Here is a 22,123-nt window from a genome sequence, read left to right as displayed (position 1 = left end):
TATCCAAATGCCGTACCAGATCATTTCAGCATCCAAAAGAAAATTTACTCATCCTAGAGATAACTCAAAAAGCTCTAATATAATTTGAGGTCTCAAAGAAAATTGACCTTACCTTATTCCGTCATATTAGTTTAAACTAGAAATTGGATCAAGCTAATAAGCCTATAAATTGGGCCATGATCCTAAATTGTGTATCTGAAAATTAACTAGATTGGCCTAGTTCACGCACGACTCAACATCAAATAATTCCACTTATATCTTGACATCAAATAAATCTTGCACTGATGCATAAATAAATTTGGAACCATTAAAGCATTAGAAGCAAACACCCTTAATTATATAACATGACAATCCAATATATGATGGAATTCTACATTCCTTCCAACTCCCTTGAGAAGCCCAATGCAATTATTAGTTCACATATTGTAAATAATAGCTAGTGACAAATAAGGACAGGAAGTTTTTTAAGTAATGCTGCTTCATTTGATTTAGATAATTTTATACATGATTTGTTATATAGTAATGAGATGACAGATTTTTAAAGACAGAATTGATTAGTACATAAATCATTTCCCTAAATTATTGTCTTTAAATTATTCTTCTTGATCAATCATTTCTCCAACTACTTCTCTAAGGAAGTCCACTGACTAAAAAACTTTTGTTGGTCCATAAGCTACCTCACCCCCATAAGGACAGTTAACTGATCCGATCAAAAGAAAGATTCAGAAAAGTTACTACTGGAAAGTCTGTTGTCTGTGATTAGAGATCCATGTTTGTGTATTGGTGTCTTTATGTACATTTATCTTTCCATTTCTTCTTCTTTCCTTCCCTTCTTTCTTTCTATTTTCTTTTTCTTTCTTTACCTGTTTACTTACATTCTTTTCTTCACCCTTCCTTTCTCTCTTTCCTTTTTCTTCTTATTCCCATGATAATATGCAACAATGGTGATAAATGTATCAACCAACCACATTTCTGAATAATCTAGAAAGTATAAATTGTATGGCCATGGGACATAAATACTCACAATGTTCAAGCTCACAACATGTAGAGGAGCATCATAGAATGCAACCCCATTCAGCTCGGAACCAGTCCACTTGTGCAAGGTAATTTTTGGGCCAGATGCTATCAGTAAGTGACCTTGAAGAGCTGCTAAAGCTGAGACAGCTCCCTTCAACTCCTTAGAGTAAACCTCTAAAACCTGCTAAGATGTATTGCAGGGTTGAAAAAAGAAAATTTGTAATGGAGGCCAAAATGGAAATAAAATAAATTGCTAAGCAGCAACTGTTATTTTGACAACAAAAAAAAAAAAAAAATAAATAAATAAGTTATACCAGATTCTGGGAATTCTCAGAATTTTTGCTAAAAGAATACAGCAGCACTCTGCCTCGAGCAGCTACATCCTCCCCTTGCACATAAGCTGTCCCAATGGCCAAAAGACTTTCATTTTCCCTTGTTGTTGTATTCTAAAGTTTACAAGGCAATGAAAAATTAAGAATAAGAACTCTTGCAGTAAAACAAGATCAGTCCAGCATCAAAATCAAACATAAAATATATAATAAGTGGCATCATTTCTTTTCTCTAATTACTCAATATCCTATCTTCCCCAACAACCCCAAAGACACAAATAAGATCTTATGTAGAGAGTCTAGAAACATACAAATAATGTAATCACACGAACAGTAAGAGCATTTTCAGAAGTTTGCATCGGAAGAATAGCCCTTGTTTCCCAATGCCCACCAGATTTCTCTGGCTCCAAAATGCGGACTTCAAATTCATCAACACTGTAAAACTTTTGCAGGTCATCAGAACTGACACTTTCACGATCTGTCTGATGGCCTATATCTTGATCAGCAAGAGAAGAAAGGACTTGATTTAGAGGCCTTACAACCTGCGGAAATAGTGATGAATTGCAGTTGCAACACTCAAGAAGAATATCATAAGCACATGAAAAGAAGATTATTATGAAATTTGAGAAAAATAAATCCACAATGCCAACTGGTTTTGCACTGAGAGAGAGAGAGAGAGAGAGAGAGAGAGAGAGAGAGAGATTGTTTTAGCAGCAACAAAACAATCATATTTACATCAACAATTATTAGAGTCAAGATGGAGCAAACACATGCAGATGTTTTTAAATCGATAAGCATCTGTACAAGATCGTAATAAGAAACTTTCAAATTTGTGAATATTCATATGCTGAGAGTATGTATTCAACACTATGGAGATATTATATGGAAAGACTAACAATAAATCCAATGCATACAATAACACCCTAAATCCATTATATAATGTTTATGGTGCATACAAGAGAGGCCTTAACAAAGATCATATATTTTTTGGGTCAATTTTTTGAGGAAATGAGGCTTGGATGATATGCTTCATCATGTGCTGTAGGTTTGCTGTAAATCTTTTAAAGTAGTGAAGATAAACTCATTATTTTCTCAGTAGGTACTACTAATTAATGCATCTATTATATATAACTAAAATAGAGGTTCAGCTTGTATCAAGCTCTTCATGCCACATGGACACCTGTACCAATAATGTTATTAATATGGTTCTGCTTTTTGGAAAATAAATAGGACTCCAATTTAATATGGTTCTTTATTTTGGACCACATTAATAATGTCATTGGTATAATTCTTCATTTTGGATAATGAGTAGAGCTCTTATTTAATATGGTTCTTTATTTTGGATAGTCTATTATATATCTAAACTAACAATAGTCATTCATCAAACTCCCCACTCACGATGAGAACAGATCAGATTCATCGAAACTTTTTTGCTCTTAATAAGTTTATAAAATCTTAATACCTTGCCTCTTGATAACTAAAATTCTTATTTTTGACACATTATTTAGTGTTATAATATTTGATTTTGATGTCAATAACAACAATTATTTTCATTTGCATCATTTTTTAACTAAATATTTTTTGAAGTTCAATTTTTTTTGCATCAATTTTCTCACAAAAGAAATTGTATAGTTTGAGGAATAATATTTTCACCAAGTGAAAGGTGATTAAAACATATTTTTTTATTATTATCTATTACTATTATTATAGTCATCATAAGAATAATTTAAATACTAAATTAATAAAATAATATATTTTGTAGCAAATAATGGTTGTTATTTGCTCTCATAGCTGATACAAGAGGAAGATAAGCCTATAATGATCACTAATTAAAAGATATCTATTACAAGAAAGTATTACAAGTATAATTGATCCTTGAGAACAAGGTCTGCCGAATCGGGCCGAACTACCCGATTCAGGCAGTAATTCGGCCTGGTTCAGGCAGTGCCGAACCAACCTGGTGAAAAACCGGATCGGTTCACCTAATATATTCTATTCCAACCCCATACCGTCCAGAACCTCTACCGAGCCGGCCAAAACCGACCGAAATCGACCGGCAAGTGTCCGAACCAGCTGGAACAGGCCAGAACCAGTCGATTCGGTGCAGATTTGGTGCAGACTCAGTGCGAACCAGCCGGTTCGTAACCAGTCAACCCAGTTTCGAATCGGGTTGACACTGTGGACTGCACTTGAGGCTTTTTAAAGCATTAGGTGGCTGTTGGGAAGGCCTTCCCAACAACATTTTGAAACCGGCGACTCACTTTGCCGCTTCCGCTTCGCAAATACTCCAAATACTCCAATTACAACATCAATTCAAGCTATTAGAGGGAACATCCAAGGCTAAACAAGGTGGGCTATCCCGTCGACTCGATCAGGAGGGCGACACATCCTTCCAGCATAGCCAAGTAGAGAGGGACACGAAGGGTAAGAAAGCAGCTGCCCAGCACACAAAAAAGAAAAATAAAAGGCACCTGCAGCCTCAATGGAGAATGTCGAGTAGTCAGTACACTTAGATTCAAAGACCAGGAGCAGTAGTGAAGACAATTCTGGTGGTCATAGATCTACCAACTAGAGAGAGACTGGAGGACAAGAGAACTATTTATTACACAGCCGTAGCGCGGTCTTCGATACCGGTGAGTCTCAGTTTATGCATGCTACACAGGATAAGGATCACGGTGTACGATTTGATAGAGCCCGCGATGATATAATTGCATATAGAAGACGGACTCCTCGAGGTCATTCAGGAGGATATGATGCAATTGCAGATGACATCACATGTGGAGTAGGATCCATAGATGTATCAAATTTCGAGTCGTATACTAGGTCCTATTACCCGCAGCCACAAGCAGTCTAACCCACAAGCAGCTCGAAGCATCTTACCAGTCAAATTTTGCTAACAACATATTCGGATGGGCCCCACCACGGCTGTATTATGAGAATAATTCGGCGCACATTCCTTATGGGATGAACATACAAGACTATAACGCCACTTGGTTAGAAGGGTAGGCTGATATGCCTCTTGACTATATTGATGATCCTGATATCTATAGGAGACATCAACACTCGACCCGATTTTACATATCGGTATGTATGTTGGACTTTAAATATATGTAATTGATTATATTATTTTTAAATTTTTACATCATTACTTGACTTGAGAATATTTTATATTGTTCATTTTATGATTTATATCATTTTAAAGCAATAATATGCATCATCTAGGTTAAAACCGGAATCATAGAAACATTAAATTAGACTTAAATTATTGAAAAAGTTTAAAAAATAGTGATTACCAATTAAATATTTTTGAAAACTCCAAAAAAAATGGATGCCGGTCCATAACCTGGCACACCCTACCATACCAGTTCGGTACGATACGGAACCTGTCCAAATCGTACCAGGCGCTAACCGGTATGGGTCCCGACACCAATTCGGCGGACTTTGCTTGAGAATATTATCCAACTTAAATAAATCAGTATTATACTTATCCAAACTGATATTACTATATTAGTTTAGATATTTGATGGGAGTTTTTGCTCAACCATCACTAAAGTTCTTTGCTTAATGTGTAACAGAAATTAGGCTATTAAAACCTTCTATTTATTATAATTTATTACATTATTATATTGCATTTCAAGAATGGTTGGAAAAAGAGAAAAAATCATGCCCCACAACACGCAAAGCTAGTATTCTAACAAGTTTATAGTAAGTTGAACAGTTTTCTATGTTGTGTTATATCTATTGGCATATAAGTCTTCTGACATTGCACATAAGATAGCTTAAAGGGTAGACTTTGAAGGCATGCATTTTGTCTAGAAAAAAGCACTTGAATCGAAACAAACAATATCCACATGGAAATCAACAATTTTTAGTAACCTAGTGAGAATATTCTGTGGATTTCAATATTTATAAATTAGTAAATAAAATGTTATAGTCATGTCTATGCAAGGAAAATATACTAAGAAAGAAAAGAAAAAAAAGTGAATTAGATTTACTAATATTTAATGATGTGAAATGAAAATTTACTAAGTCGAGCTCTCCACTCACCATGTGGATGCCCGTATTAGTAAATATTGTACGCTTCTCTATTTTGGATAATAAGTAGGACTCTTATAACTAACACAAGAGGAAGATAATCCTATAATGATCACTTATTAACAGATATCTATTATAAGTGAGTATTATATTATCTATTCCTGATAAGTGAGTATAAATGATAGATAATGGGGAGGAAAGTTCTCCAAGATTTTATTATGCATAATTTTAATCATATGCATATATTACATCCATATATTTTATCATATATGGGGCCATGAACTTATTTGTCAAACTTCAAAAGTCCAAAGACCAAAATCTACAAGGAGAGAAGCAGGAAGAATGCTACTACAACATCCAGCAAATTGTAGAACATAGCAAGGTAGCCAACACCAAGTGAGAAGCGGGAGGAGGGAAGCAGACTAGAGGCAAAAATTTAGGAAACAAGGTGAAAGAATGGCTAAATGAAAAGGAGGTATACTGATCATTGAAACCACCACTACCACTTGTCATTATTGGCTGACCTGGTGGTACCCGTCGATCAGCCCACTAGCAACTAGCAGGTTGCTGGAAGCCCTCGCTACCCTCCCACATATCCCTTATGGGGCTTAAATAAAGAAGACAAATCAAAAAATAAACCCTTAAAAGAGGTAAAGTTCAACTCAACCAAATTACGCGCCTCGGAAGTGCCAATGCACCTAGGTGGCCACTTTAACAACTTTGATCCTGATAAAATATAAATATTGGATTTCATGAGATATTTGTTATACCTAAAACTATGGTACACCGTACCGGCCTGAACCGAAAAGTACGGGGCATACCATATTCAAGAAATGCTGAACCAGCCCGTACCGGCCGGTACCGGCTCTGACCAATTCGGATCGGCATTAAAAACCGGCACTTGCCCGTACCGGTTCCAAATTTCTTTGGCTTTTGGATTCGTGAACCAGGCCGAACTAGTGGTACCAATCCGAACCGGTACCGGTGCCAACCGGTACGCCTATCGGTACCGGTTCAGCGATCCTTGACCGTACCGTACTAGTTCGGCACTGGTACCCAATATGGGTGGCGACGCCAAAAAGATTTCATATCATACTATACTGACACTGTGCTAGTGTGGCATCGATGTGGGGTTTGGTACCGAAACAGCGAACCTTGCCTAAAACCCATTTTGGTGTCTTATCAAACATTTGGATTTACAAGACCTAATAAAACCATCTTTTTCAAAATTTATACTCTCCTCAAACCTACTAAACAAACAACCCCTTAATGCACATGGCAATGCAAGAATGACTTCATTAACAAAGTAGCTTGTGAAACGTTTATTCACATCAAGGACAATCTAAAATCTTGTCTAGATATAATACTGTGCAGATGATGTTTATAAAGTAATCAGATATAACATAGGGGCTATTGCTTGGTGCAATGGTAAGGGCTTGGGCTAATAGGTGTAATGGCACAGGATCAAGTCGTTGGGCAGCCACTTTATGTAACAAAAAATGTCAAATGTTAAATCCATCCCCTGTTCGCCCCTCACAGGACCCCGGATTCTTGGGAACATATTAGGGTAATGTAGCTTTAATCAGATACAACATTTTTTTAGCACTATCAACTAGATAATAGTAAGACATTTTTTTGGAAAGAACATTAAAGACAATTTGATAAAGAAGAATAGAATATTTGTATTTAAATTAATAAACAGATTTCAGTAGTTGCTAAATTAAATAGTCCAGAGACCTCATAGTAAGCAATGCATCATTACGAAGTTATCTGAGATGTAGAATCACTTACAGGAACAGATATGATAAGTGGGTATAGATTCTTTTCAGCAAAGTAAGTGACTTGATGCGGGGTGCCCCTCAAAGGAACCTGACCATGATGTGAAAGACAGGAGTATGAATTTTGCCAAGCCCTTGCTGTAAAAATGTCTATGCTAGTGTAGTAAAAAAATAAGAGCTCACCTTTTGAACTGGCCAATAGCTATCATAATTAAATACAGATGGCAGCTGACAAATTTTCAAATAACCCTATAGCAAGAAAGTTTCTTTTAGGTCAATTTTCTGTCACTTGTCTTCCTGAGAAAAGAATATACTAAGAAAGTTCAGAGGCACGGTGTTACAATAGTTACCTGAGACGTAACATATATGAGACCGTGATTGCAATTCACATTGTGTAGAACAGTAAAAGCCACTATGGATCCATCACAGAGCTACAATAAGATTTAAATATTAAAATTGTTAGAAAAACAGAGACTAGCTATAATGTCAAAAGCCAGGGAAGAAAACCTTAAATGACACAGATTTAATTATCACTCAGGTCAAGATCTAAACTACAAGTTGTGCACAGGGTAAATTGTCAATAAATCATAATGAAGAACTCTATCCAGAAGGATCTTTTGAAACATACAAGGATTTGCATCTGATTTCAGAACTAAAATATAAATGTCTTTAGTTTTCAAAGTCACATCTATTAATTGTGTAAATTCTGGGGTAATGGTTATTACAGTTTACGTAACCTTTTACCAAAATCTGCAACCAATATGAATTTAGCACAAATTGAACTCCACGATCACTGTTGTTTACAGGAAACATGTAGTGCACCCATAAGAACAGTAAATCTACACATCTAGCTAAAAGAGTATGCTAAGCTACAAGATGATCACAGCTGTAAGTCAAGAAGGTTATACTGAAAGATTAAAATGATTTTCTCGACCAGTTGTCAACCCTCTGAAATGAATTTCTAGCTAAGCGATTTTACGCAAGCGTAATATGAAACCTATGTTGCCTCCTGGCGAGTGGGGACAGCAACCTTTTTGTCACAAGTTAAGCACAGGTAACTAAGGAAAAACTTTTCAGGTCCTCTCTGACATGGAAAAGATCCAGTTGAGGAGGAATGATGACAAGGAATGGTGGAGCGATTTGACATTCAACCATAAGCCACAACTATATGCTAAAGTCATACTGAAAATAAAGTGAAGACAGCAAATGTGCACCTGCAGACACTAACACACATACAAATATGATCAATTAATGTATATATGCTTGTATGACCTAACATATGGTGCCTGCTCCTGCTAGAAAATGCAATTTTTACTACCAATCTACTTTCTTAAGAGTTTTAGTACTTGGGAAGTTTGTATAAATGAGTGCATGAAAGCACATAGTAAAAACACCAACATAAGACATTATTACACCAAAAGCTGGAGCCAGTAGGGTGCTTACTATTCCTAATGGATGGACCGAGCCTATTCGAGAGTTTTAAGACATAATATTACACCAAAGCTGATGCAATCACTACAGAAAAAAAATCTGCAGCAAGTGAAAACACCAACATAAGCATTGTATAATAGCTTTGCAATACAACATATTGGGAGTAAAAGTGACCCGGCTCTAGTCAGAGCAATTCATTGCAAAATGCTGCGTATATATGTGTTGCTAAATATATAGGTGTACAGATATGTCTACGTGCATTGCTATGTATTTCTGAGCTTGCAATTGGGGTTATAGTATATTTCAAATGGTTTGATAATCCTAAAGCATAATCAACATGGTTATGTCCCAGCACCAAAATTCTAACTGCAGAATCAATCAATTATTCACAGATATCAGCAAGAAAAATTAAATAAAATACCAAAATCAGAAGTTTTGAGAACATCCAACATATGCATCATTTGACTGTAAACTAAAAAAGCTTTCATATAATAAAACATGGTTCATTATAGTCCATGTTTCTTCCAAATGAACTCGATTTTGGCAATTCTATTGCACATACAAAACAATTATTAAAAAACCTTTTAAAATCATAGGAAGTATACGATGCAAACATGAACATGCTAAGCATCTCAATTATTCAAATATAACATTTGGCATAAAAATACAACAGCCTGACTTTATAGTAAGTACACCTGTGGATGGACCCGAAGTCGTTCCCTGCAGACCATAAACCATGCCGGTCTTGACCCAGTAAGGAACAAACCTTGATATCCCCCTACATTCTTGAACATTGTTATTCTTGGTCGCATAACACTATCTGGAGATTCTTCACGTGCAGTAATGTCTAGGGAAACACGAACAAATCTCAAATTTCTAAGCCTTGAAGTGCTTATGTTACTTATATCAATGGCATTATGAGGAGAAACTACATCCTCAACTTTTGCTGCATGTTCTGGGCCCTCATATATGTAAGCATGATAACAGAGCATTGTCCCATCATTTAATATCGCAAAAAGAAATGGTCGACTATATTGACTTGACCACTGGTGCATAGCCAATTCAACTATCTTCATGTTTTCTGGGGTTTCCTTCTTTGCTTGAACTTTTGCCCCCTCAGACATTTTTTCCTTGTTTACCTGAGTAGATATGGTTGGTTCCAGAATATATGCATCCACAAGATGGGACTTTCCAGAAATAAAATTTTCCACAGAGAAAACACATTTAAAAGTAGGCACATCAAAAATATCAAGCCTACCATTGTCATAACAGACCAGACAATATACATCACCCTGATCATGATATGATCCATCATTCCCATCAATGGTCTCAGCAATTCCGGTAGAAAGCCATGCATCAGTACTTGTCTTACGGAGCCATGGTTCTGGTCCTTTGTCATGATAAAGTGTACATGTAGATATTGACTTTGTTGAGTTTGCAAATATAGCTGGGACACTGACAGAGACAGTGCAAGCAGAAGGATCTACAGAACAATAATGCAGAAAATAAAATATTGCAAAAAACTCAAAAACTAAGAATTAAAAGGAAACAAATATTAAAAAAATATAAAGAATTAGGAGGAAAAGCACAAGTTAGTAGAGAACTAAGATATGTCATTAGGAAATATCTGACTAGCGCACATAAGATAAGCATCCGAGTAAAAGAGATTAAAATGATTTCGGGAATGAAAACAAACTGTAGCACTTGAAACAAAGAAATAACAGATGCAGATAGGATCTGATAATGGCATCCTCTATTGATCTGAGATCATGCAGACCTGGCAATAAACAATAAGGAGAATCTATTTCCCAACGAGATGGTATGACTGGTACCATACAAAGTTTCGACATTAAATTGGTATGTACAAGAGTTGGGACGCTGAACCCTATTTACCTATTTGTACCGGCAATACTAGTATGTACCTTACCAACCTTACTGGTGCATAACAACAGTTTTTAATTTTTTTGAAGTTGTTAGTTTCAGTAATGAACCATCAGCACCAATACTGTACCATCCCTTATGGAATATATATATATATATCTTTCTCTTTTCCTAGGAAGACTGGCTTAACCAATTTCTCTTACATTTATGAGAGAAAAATAGATACCCTACTTATTTTATAATAGGCTAATAGTATAACACAAGGTCCGCAAAACCGGTACAAAAAACTGTACCACTATGTGACTGGTTCGATAAGACACATATGACGTACCAACATAGGCTTCCAGCATTTTTTCTCGTTCTCGGGCATGGTACGACATGAAACCATTTCTCATTCTCAGGCATAGTACCGCATGAAACCAGGAAATACAGGTCAATACAGGGTGGTACGGGGCAGTTCTGCTCAATTCAAACTAATGTGGACTGATTCGGCTCATATACCACACTGAACCTCGGTATTGCACCGATAAGATACCAATGTGGTCCAGGGAAGTACGAGTTGATATGGCAGATCTTGGTATAACACCTCCAAGTATCAGTTATTTAAGCAGAATGGTTAGCTAAAGTGTTTGGATTTGCTTATTTATTATAAAGAGATTCCTAAATATTTAATGTATGAACTATGGACCATTTGTGATAAATACTACTCTTGTTTTTGAACTTAACTGAAGGCAAAACAATGCATCCATAAGAACAAAACAAGGAAAAGTTTTAATTAAGATGAAAATTAATATTTTATTCAAATGAAATGACATTAAATATAAAGGATTGAAAAAAATTCATGAAAGAACATATTAAATTCAGCAATAATACCTCCAACAAGTAGCTGAATACTTCCGTCAGTCATTTTTAGTAATATAAAGGGATCAGCTATAGAAACAGATGCTACCGCAGATAACTCTGAGTTGGTAGTTGAGTCAGAATTATGCCCACCAAAGTTCAACTCTTGGGTCATGTATGAACCATCGAGGATACGGGCACCATGTGCAAAAATCTGCACAACTCGACGCCTGGCAAAAACTTATATGACTTATAAAAAAGGAAAGGAACACTCACATGCACAAGTAGCATTAATTTACCCATCTGATCACAAAATATTTTGACAGGATATGATCATTTTATGGCAAGAAAAATGACATGTTTACTGACAAAATACTTGCTCATCACCTGGTATTCTCAATATCAATTTAAAGGCTACCAAGACTTAAGTCAATTTTTCAGCTTATTTGCATCAATAGAATCAATACACGAAAAACAAAACCCGATGGCACACCTTCTTTCCTTATTTTAGAACACAAATCTTTTCCATAAAATCAAATAGAAATAGGATAGAAATTGCAAATGCTTCCCCTCTATACAGCAATGCGCACTATAAAAAGCACAAAAAGATTTTACCAGTACAGTGATATGAATCACATAAAATCCCCAAATAATACAAACTACAAGACCATCTCAATATTTAATCATAGCAGGAAAACCAAGCCCCTACAGTTCCTAGGCCAATTGTAACATCATCTTGGAGACAATTAGGTCTTCATCAATTTATCATACAGCATAATATTGATAAGTCTTATCTAACATAAATATTGCCAAATTGATCCTTACTATTTTACCACATAACCATGCCCATGCCTTCTTTACAAGCCATCATAGCTATTAGAAGGTAAAATTTCTTGCACATCTCAGCATTCCAAAAGCACTTAAATATTTTCCCACCCACTTCCCCATAAGTAACGTCGTTTTCATTCTTCTCTTCTTTTGTGACACAAGAACACACGTGAACGTATAAGACTCACAAAAGAAACATCTGCAGAATAAACATCTCAAAGTGATATGGTCAAAATCATAAATCTTATGCAACATAAAAGTATTGAAAATGAGGGAACAAAATTGATAGCTGCTAGATACTGAAAAGTGATTATTTCTAAAATTTTCTTGTCTAATGTTTCCATTTATTTTACTGTGTCACAAATTTTCATGTTGATTTTTGAAATATATGGCAGATTATTAACTTATTCCTTTTATCCTTATAAATGAACTTTGTTCTACCAAACTACTTTCAAACCCTAACTAAGAGATTATTACTTCTGAAAACCTCAAACTGCCGAAATTGGTTTTAAATGATATTGAGAAATATGCTATTGAGAAATTTGCAGTTCTTATTGGTTATACTATGTACGTATGTATGTATGTATGAACAGATATGCATGACTTGTTACAAAAATGCATTCCAAATTAAAGATTCATAGTTTGATAAAATAGAGGAGAAAATCCCAGTGTTTCTCTACTAATATGGAATTTTATTCTCTTAAAAAAATACTTTTTGTAATTTTTATAATAGCGCCCAACACTATCCTTGTTATTCTCCAAAGCACAACATTGTAAAATCCCAAGTATGAAATGCTCGTGGTTTGTTTGGTTGGTAGTCAAGTTTATGGTATTTGGAATTTTGGATGGTATCCAAGTTAAAAGAATATGGGGTTTGCAAAGATAGATACCTAACAAGGAGATCACATGAGATCCCCAAGGTCAAGGAGATTATAAGGTCTATAGATTGGAAGTAATTGCCACATGGAGAAGGGAGTTTAAATGTGGTCATGGAAATTTGCAGTGCTGTACACAAGACATTTACCAACTATGAGGTTCCCCACTATATTCTAGGTTGGGTCGAATAGGATATTGCATTAGGTTCCGTTTGGCAGAGCTGTTGGCAGTAGAGCTTTCAGAAGTAGAGCTCTTATAAAAAGTTATTTGCTATTTGGTAAGTACATTTTTAAAGTGTTGTGAGACTTTAATATGTATTTGGTAAACAAACTGAGAAAGTACTTTTGGTATGTCAAAATGACCATAAAGGACATTGCATAATATTATACAATAAAGTATAATAAAATATAATATGCATCAATACATAAATATATAATATAGTATAATATTACTATAATGTAATATAATATTATTATAATATAGTAATATAATAATATAGTAATATAATATTGTATACTATAGTATAATAATATGACATAATTTGATATTATAAAACATAATATATCAATGTATTATGATATAATATAATATAATATTTATAGTATAATACAATAATAAAAGTATAAAATATTATAATTATTATCATTATATATTAATATGATCATTTTCTATAATTATTATATTTTATCATGGGTATTTTGGTCCAAAAAGAAACAAAATTTATAACTCAAAATAGTTTTCCAACAGGGCCTCAAAGTGCTTTTCTGGAAAAGCTCCAAAATGGAGCTTCTCCCAGAAAGCTAAAACAGCTTTCTGATTTTTTTACCAAACACTCCTATTCCATCTAAAAGTATTTTTGGAGGGCCAGAAAGTGCATTCTGGCCCTCCAAAAGCTCTGCCAAACAGGGCCTTAGCGAAGTTAGGCCTGAGCCACCTCACAACTTCACTATCATACTAGTCAAATTGCACATGCTACCCAACACCTTTAACGAACATGGAGCAAATTCAAGCATGAAATGAATGGTAAGCAGGCATATTCCATTTGTTCATGCACTATACATGACTGCAACATGCGAGCAGCTACAGTTTGTTGTGAATCACCTCACAGATGGATTCCAACATTATTCCACTACTACAACTTGCCACTCAGCTTACAAATGAAATAGTCAACCATAGAGCAAGAGGGAAGGGTTGAAAAGGGAAACAAACAAACAAACATATGATTCCTTGAAAAAGAAAAAGAAACTAATCATAAAATAAAGTCACCTTCCAAATAAGTTTCCTGCAGAAATTGTACTTCCTTTATAATAATCCACAGTTTCCGTAACCTCTCCCAGATCATCAGCTGTTTCAAGAACCTAGATTTCAAAAAATGTTTACTGTAGTTATCATTCAGCTAACACTAAAATTGAGAGTTCAAGAGAAATACTAGGCAAATGATCATAAGGGAAAAAATGAAGATTGAATACTTTATGATTTCCACAAAATACTTTTAGAGGCATTCCTGTAGGTATCTGTCTACATACCTTCAAAAGAACAATATTCCACAGAATCTTGATACATTTGCCATTGTAAGTTGAAACAAAGAAGTACTTGCATATTAATTTCTTCTAATGCTTGATGTAAACTAGATATCAAAATCATCTATTATATACTGTATAAATGTGTGTAAATTAATTGATTATATAAAATATTCATATTAGGAAATAAAGACACTCAAACCAAGGTTAGATATGCGCTTTGCAAAGAGAAAAGGCCAAAATAGTTGAGAGTTGTAACCAATGTTACATCCGTAATTGTTCATTTAAACCTTTCAAAGAGTTTTTGTTATGAGGTTTATTTGAACCAAGAAATGCTGAACCAGCCCATACCGAACCAGTACCGGCTCTAACCGTCCCGATTCGGTGTTAAAAATCGGTACCGGCCCATACCGGTCGGTACCGACCCGAACCGGCTAATCATACCAGCCTGTACCGGTTTCAAATTTTTTGAGAGCTTTTGGATGCATTAACCAAGCCAAACCAGTGGTATCGTTTGATACTGGTCCGAACCAGTGTCGAACTGGTACCGGCGCCCACCGGTACATCGGTATGGCCGATACGGCAGACCTTTTTGAACCCGATGTCAAACGATGGGCAATACATAAAACATAGACAATGACTTGTCATAATTTGTTGATTTCAGAATAGATATATAAATAAAATTCTAATCTAGATATGTATTTGGATATTATCGTATACAACATGGTCTGCCGAACCGGTATCGGTAGGCATACTAGTGGCCTACCGCGGTACCGGACCAGACTGATATGGGGTCGGAACCGTTTTTTCGCTGCGGTACCGGACCAGTCCGGTCCCCGGAGGGGTCAGAACCGTTTTTTCCCCATGGTACCGGACCGGTTTGATATGGGGTCAGAACCGTTTTTCGCTGCGGTGCCGTACCGGTCAGGGACCGGACCGGTCCGGTACGTGCTGAACAGGCCCGAATGGGCCGATTCAGCATACTATGATATAGAGTATTTTGTACAAAGACTAAGATCTGGAAGAGAATTTTGAAAAACAGGTCTGGCCGTATCTACATACTACAATGAGAAACCAAAGAATTTAGAATTTTGAAAATATTCTGTCAATTTCTTCCTACGACTATTGCATCTGGTCAAGACATCTGTATAATGAACAAGGCAATGCCTTTCTTGAACTCTGTATTTGTCCATGATCCCAACCGATGTCACGCTCTGGGTCCTTTTTCCTCGATTGTTTCATTTCTGCAAATTTATCAAGCATATCAGATTATTAATTATTATAAAATTTTATTATGATGAAAAAATATTTTCTACTTCAAAAAATACTTCAAACTTATCTAATACATAGTACTAATTTTTCATATTTTTTTAAATTATTTATATATTTTTAATAATTTTTAAATTTAAAAATATGGTTAAAAATCATAAATTCAAAAAAAATATTTTCTACTTCAAAAAATACTTTTGAATTATGTTATACGTGCTACTATTTTTTATAGTTTCTATTACTGATAAATTTTTAATTGTTATTTAAAATAAAAAATATTATTTAATATAAATATTTTAAAAAATTAATTTGAGCTCAGATCCATGTAGAACCCAATTATGGATGCTACATATATTTTTCCAAGTCCATGGGCATGCATCAAAGGCTATTTATTTTTATTTTTTAAAAATTTAAACCTATAATACTATGCGCAAGATCGCGTCAAAACTTGAATAAATGGACACCTAATTTAGTTGGAGAGTAGCTTGCATGCCCCTAATTAAGCTTTTAATTTTACAGACATTATTTTATTTTATTTTATTTTTCATCCAAAAATATTTTTTATATTTAAAAAATTATATATAATCCAAAAATTAAAAATTTTAGTGAGATTGTGTAGATCATGCATAAATCTGTAACATATCATGAAATCATGCCAAAATCAAAAATTTTGGCACGATCTCCACTTATTTTGAAAATTCTCGGCATTTTCAACGTTGAAAAAAAGAGAAAATGAGCTAGGGGAGGAGAATCATAGCTTGTTTTGGGTTGGATCCTCAAATCGTGCAAATCAACGCCTTTTTTGCCTGGGGGATTGAGAAAATTGTGAAGGAACGCCTGAGAAGCTTGCCTTCCCACCACTTTAAAACAAAAGGGAAAGGGGGAAACGATGCGGTCTGGTGCGAACTGAGCGCTTCGCACTGGTTTCCGAGTGATTCAGGACTGGTTCCGAATCCCACCGTCGAACCGAGCCAATCCCACATTGGTTTGGCTTGGTATAGCCCAAACCGAGCGATTTGAGCTGGTTCGGCAAACTCTGATGCTGATGTCTACATGCAGCATAGACACCTTACGAGGAACAATATATTGATACATATTTTGCGGTTCAAATCGATTTGATATATGTATTTTCAAGATCAAAATAATGCATTATATTAATTATATCACAATTGCATTCATTAAGCAACATATGGTCAATAAGGACCAATATGACATAAAATAATATCAAAATACCCTTGAAATCATAATTTAAACAACCATAAACCTTAAAGTAATCCTCAAGTAAAAAAAATGAAACAACAAAAGATAAAAAATAAGGTATAGGTATTGAACTGGCATGCCAAACTGTACCAAGTGTCCGTACGATACAATTCAATACTATCATACTGGTCACCAACCAATATGATAATCAGCAGCAAAACATCAATCTTGATTTGAATTATCAATGAGGCCATATGAGGACCCATGGCCAAAAGGTAAATATGAACCTCGAAGATATACGTGCCACAATCCAATTTACCAATCAAAACATTTTCGTGATCTAATAGACATTGGTAGCAAGGATTAATTAGAGTTCAAGGTACAAGTGACCCGTTGCAAGAAAAAAAACGAGATGATGCGATATAAAATGTGCTTGTTCATTACATAATGTCTTCTTCCTTATTAGAAGATTTTAATTTTCTTGGAATTTTAATCGTCGAAATATTCCAATGAACCTTCACCTAAATTTTTGAAGAATTATTTGACATTATTTTGTAAAAAATTTATTGAACAAGTGAAGTGCTAACCCTTTTAAGTATGCTATTTCTCAGACTTCACTTATGGGATCTCATAATAGAATGGTTTCTCCAAAACTTCAATTGAAATTTCCAATAGAAATTTAATTTGTCGGTTACATGGTCACGCTTATTTGCGGTGGAAACTTAAAATTCTTTTAACAATGTAGAAGTTAATTAGTTTAGCACATAGACACCACTTAATGTTCTATTTAATATTTCAAGTGTAATTCAGAGAGGGATACAATAGAACTTTTTCAAATTGGTGTTTAGAAGTTGCTTTCCACCTAATGATTACTAAAGCAACAATAGAAACATAGTAGTTCACTTTTTTTTATTTTTAAGTTATAGATATATGTAACTTAGGATGTGCTCAAAAACATCTTATTTTCAATAATGCATCAATATGTAAATAAAAAGGAGATCATTATGATAATCAAACTTGGATTAACATTACAGCAATGCGTGAATGATAGAAATGAAACCTTAACCAAACATATGAGGCCCCTTTTTGTAACTCTTATGTTAACATAAGCATAGCACATATTACTGGAAGCACAAAAATCCAAGACTCGTTATACAGCACTCTTGCTAAAATCATGTTGGATCAAAGAAAATTTCAGTTTTGACTTTCGCTTGGCTAAACTAGATTCCGCTTCGCAAATTTCACCAGTTTTAGTTTAAGTTCAAGAGTTCTATCTGAAAAACAATAAAAATAAAGAAATGAAATAAAGAAAAATCAATTATTGTAATAACTGGAACCTTTTGGATTGCTTATGTATAGTTTTGATGATGTGATAACTTCTAAAACTATCAAAATTTGGTGAAGAAGAAAATTTAGTCTAAAAAAATTACAAATATGAAAAATTAATAAAACTTGTGCCTAAAAGAAAAGTATCAGATACCATTTTGAAATTATAGTGTCATTTGGTATGAACTTTAGACTAGATGTACACATTCATGTTAAAATAATTAACATGTTTAAACTAATATGGAAAGGAGACCTCATTTGTAAAACTCGGTCTATCTCAATACCAAATAAATTGCAAACTCTGAAATATTTCTTAATTTTTACAATGCAAAGTAATTTCAACAAAATGTACAAAAATAGGTACTGTATCATTTATATTTGTAGCAGACCAAAACCAAGTTGCTTTTACATCTATTCAAAACCAAGAAAATTTTATATCAATTTTAATAAATTAATTTCAAATATTCACTTTTTCACTTACTATAAAGCTATTGCCAAAAAAATCCAGAAACACTTTTATACAACACGCTTAAGCCTTATATGAGCTCATTCTGGCAAAGTTGATCAATTGTGGCTGCTACAATAGCAAAACTGGAGTTAGAACTGGTAAATTTTAGCCAAGATTGGGCAAAATCGCCCAAACTCAAGTACTTTCAGTTCTGTTCAATCAAAACCATTTTGCTTAGGCCAAAGAATTTCAGTTCCAGTTTGAGTGCAAGCTTAGGAAGTTGATAATGGCAGGCCCACGAAAAGAAGGCCATATAAGGAGTGTAGAGAGAGCCATTTTATTTCTTTGGATATTAAAGTAATTGAGCACAATGGTTAAAGATTGTTTACAATGGGATTTAAGTACAGGAACGCACTGGTCTCTAATAGTTGTACTGTACCATATTGCTTAGGTATTGTACCAGTATGCCCCTCAATACCGTGCCATACTGACACATAGTACATCACATCATTTTTTTTGTGCCAACACCATGAGGTGTACTGTCTGTTAGTGCGACATTATACCATATAGATCCATACCACTTGGTTAAGACATAAGTTGGACTAATGGGAGTACCGATAATGGTTCTTTAACCGTTGGCTAAATTCTAATTAGCATTTAAAAAATTCATCTCCCATGAGCAGCATATCAAAAATATTTGAAATCTCAGATCAACTGAAAGCAAGAATGACAGTATAAGAGACTGAGATCATAATATCACTAGATGATATAACAATGCACGATGAGTTTCTAAAGCCAAACCACAAATGCAACATAAAGAAGCAGGAGAAACAAAATTACATCCACAAAATAATAACCAATTACCATATTCTAAGATACACCAGTAAGCATCTTACAGACTGAAAGCTACAATTATGATAAGAAAATGCACTTATACGGAAGAAAATAGTTTATTTCAGTATGAAATATAGGTCCAATTAAATGATCAAAGCATGTGAATTTATTCACTAAATTTACCATAGTTCGAGCCTCCAGACTTATTATCAAATATGCATGATATTCATCATCTTCTGACATTGTTTTAGAAGGGTCAGCTGTATGACCACGTGAGCTCTTATGGTACACTGTCCAAATCCCTTTGCAGCCAGGTAATTCAACCTGCATATGTCTTGGATAATATCAAAATACTATAGCTGAACATGCATGACCAGTGCAGAGAACAATAGGAGTTAAAAAGTATCTACAAGATGTAGAAAATTAAAGTGTCCAATCAAGTTTCAGTTTTCTTGAGATTTTTTCCTTAAGGAACAAGGAAACTGTATTTGTAAAGAAGAGCATGAAAGAGGTAGAGAAGCAATTAAGCAAATGTCTGTCCTCCCATTACAAGGGAATATGAACAACGGGTTCACCACAAAGGATAATTCTAGAGAGTTTCAACAACAATTTGAGCACGATGTCACTATAAAATTTTGGTCAGAATTCAGAAACATTATCTTGTAATTCATTACTGTTTTAGTCAAGATGCTAAAGAGAAACAAACATTAGGCATAGGTCCCAACTCTCAAAATGCTTCTGCAAATTTAATGATTTCTGTTTTTTATAATCCCTATTAATAGTCTCCATTTGTGAATCCATACCACATTTGATTGATCAAAGGACAGTCACGATCAGAAGTGGAGAAGGACACAATCAAATTTATTAAATAAAAAGACTACATGTGTGCCTACGACACGACATCTGCATCTCAGTGTAAGTGAATGCCATCTGCAAGCATCACAAACTGCTCGTTTCCCAAAACTGTGCAGCCCCACATGAACTTTAGTTGTGCCAACACTGAGCTCAATCAAACCATAATAAATTGGACCTTTCCTGCACCAAGCCAGTATGCTCCACAAATTTTCAAAGACTTGGTTGACCGCAAAAGAGTATACATGATCATGATAGTGTTCTGTGATAGAAGGATTTTGGAAAACAAACCTTTACTAAATTTCTAAAATAGAACTATTGTTTTTCTTCAACATTGAAACTCATAATTCATATCCACAAGCATCAAAACTAAGGTTTGAAATTTCAGTCAAAACCAATCCCTTTGGCCAAGACTAAATCGAAACTGATCCCAGTTTCACTTTTGATTAGTTTCGGTAAGTTTTGGCCACAACAGAGCAGTTTCGGCCGAGTTTCAGCTGAAAATCATCTATTTTTGGAACACCAAATTCATAATCAACTTTCATATATAGGAATCCAAATGGAAAAAGGATTCCCCATAATCTTTGTTCTTCAATTAGAGGGAAAAAATAAGGAAAGAAACTACGATCTAACAAAATATAATGGGAAAAAGTATAGGCAGCTGCAAAGCAATCAAAATACTTGCTGATACAACCTAAAATAAGCCATCAATTGACAAACCAATCTATCCCGCATTCCATTATCTCATACCCTATTTTCCTTTTCCATGCCAGTAGCATTCCTCACTTAGAAGCCGCACCCTACTAAAATAGCCCATGAAGATTTCTAAACTGACTTCAACTCCCAAGTAATCCAGAAATTACAGCAAATTTACACATAGTGAAGGCCCTCTTGTACCCAATTTTTCTCTTTCAGCCTTATGCGCACATCCTTGTCAATTCACAACAGCCATCTTGTTGAGACAAATCGTCCATTCCTCTCATCATGATTGCAGACAGGCTTCAGCAGTGTTAACAAAGGATCAACTTATTAATAACATATTTCTCGATTTCCAGATATTAAAGTAACAAATCACATACAATGACTCTGAAATGACTGCTCAAAAGAGATATACTGAAATAAAATGGTGGGTTACTACCTTCCAGAACATAGATTAAAATAAATAAAAATAGTTTCACCTCTGTGATTAATTCAGGACGAATTGATTGTTGAAGCATGCATAGAGCCCCATTTTTTCCATGGCCCGAGCAGCACACCTGAGAATGAGCCACAAAAATTTAAAGTTAAATCAAATCAGAGTTGGACAACTCCAGGACTATAAGGAAACACATTAATACTGAACAATATAAACACAGGGAATATAAAGGCAAACCAGGAAATACTGCAAAACTAGCACAAGCTAATAACCAGATAAATGATCAGCAGTGGAAGAGACTTACTAAATAGAATACTAAAGTTTTGTATTACCAACAAGAGAAATATGCATTTAACAGATTATGTACACAGAAATAACACAAACACATGGCTCCAAAAACTACCCACAATTTGATCAAAAGAAATCACCACTTCAAAAGAAGATGTGGATTAAAGAACAGATAGCCAAGGTTGGTTGTTCCGATACCGGGATACGTACCAGTTGCCCAACAGTATGGTACAGTA

General features: G+C 34.7%; 1 protein-coding gene across 2 annotated transcripts in view; it reads right to left on the bottom strand.

The window, feature by feature from the left end:
* CPSF160 (cleavage and polyadenylation specificity factor 160) overlaps positions 1 to 22,123 on the bottom strand; it is a 78,914-nt gene that overhangs the window by 9,787 nt on the left and 47,004 nt on the right. The window contains exons 13-23 of one of the 2 annotated variants that reach the window (XM_008793742.6): positions 21,643 to 21,720; positions 19,796 to 19,936; positions 14,282 to 14,373; positions 11,345 to 11,541; positions 9,286 to 10,073; positions 7,510 to 7,590; positions 7,343 to 7,408; positions 7,173 to 7,250; positions 1,658 to 1,888; positions 1,332 to 1,463; positions 1,025 to 1,198 (exon numbers count right to left, since the gene is read on the bottom strand). In XM_008793742.6, coding sequence (XP_008791964.3) covers positions 1,025 to 1,198; positions 1,332 to 1,463; positions 1,658 to 1,888; positions 7,173 to 7,250; positions 7,343 to 7,408; positions 7,510 to 7,590; positions 9,286 to 10,073; positions 11,345 to 11,541; positions 14,282 to 14,373; positions 19,796 to 19,936; positions 21,643 to 21,720 — 2,058 coding nt within the window. Of the gene's footprint in view, positions 1 to 1,024; positions 1,202 to 1,331; positions 1,464 to 1,657; positions 1,889 to 7,172; positions 7,251 to 7,342; positions 7,409 to 7,509; positions 7,591 to 9,285; positions 10,074 to 11,344; positions 11,542 to 14,281; positions 14,374 to 19,795; positions 19,937 to 21,642; positions 21,721 to 22,123 lie in introns of both variants that reach the window. The other variant, XM_008793741.6, reaches the window with a different exon arrangement.

The sequence above is a fragment of the Phoenix dactylifera genome, chromosome 3 (genome assembly GCF_051530095.1).
Source record: "Phoenix dactylifera cultivar Ajwa chromosome 3, Ajwa_hap1_PhDact_Kaust_v1.1, whole genome shotgun sequence".
In the NCBI taxonomy this organism is placed as follows: Eukaryota; Viridiplantae; Streptophyta; class Magnoliopsida; order Arecales; family Arecaceae; genus Phoenix; species Phoenix dactylifera.
This window is presented reverse-complemented; position numbering and strand designations above follow the sequence as displayed.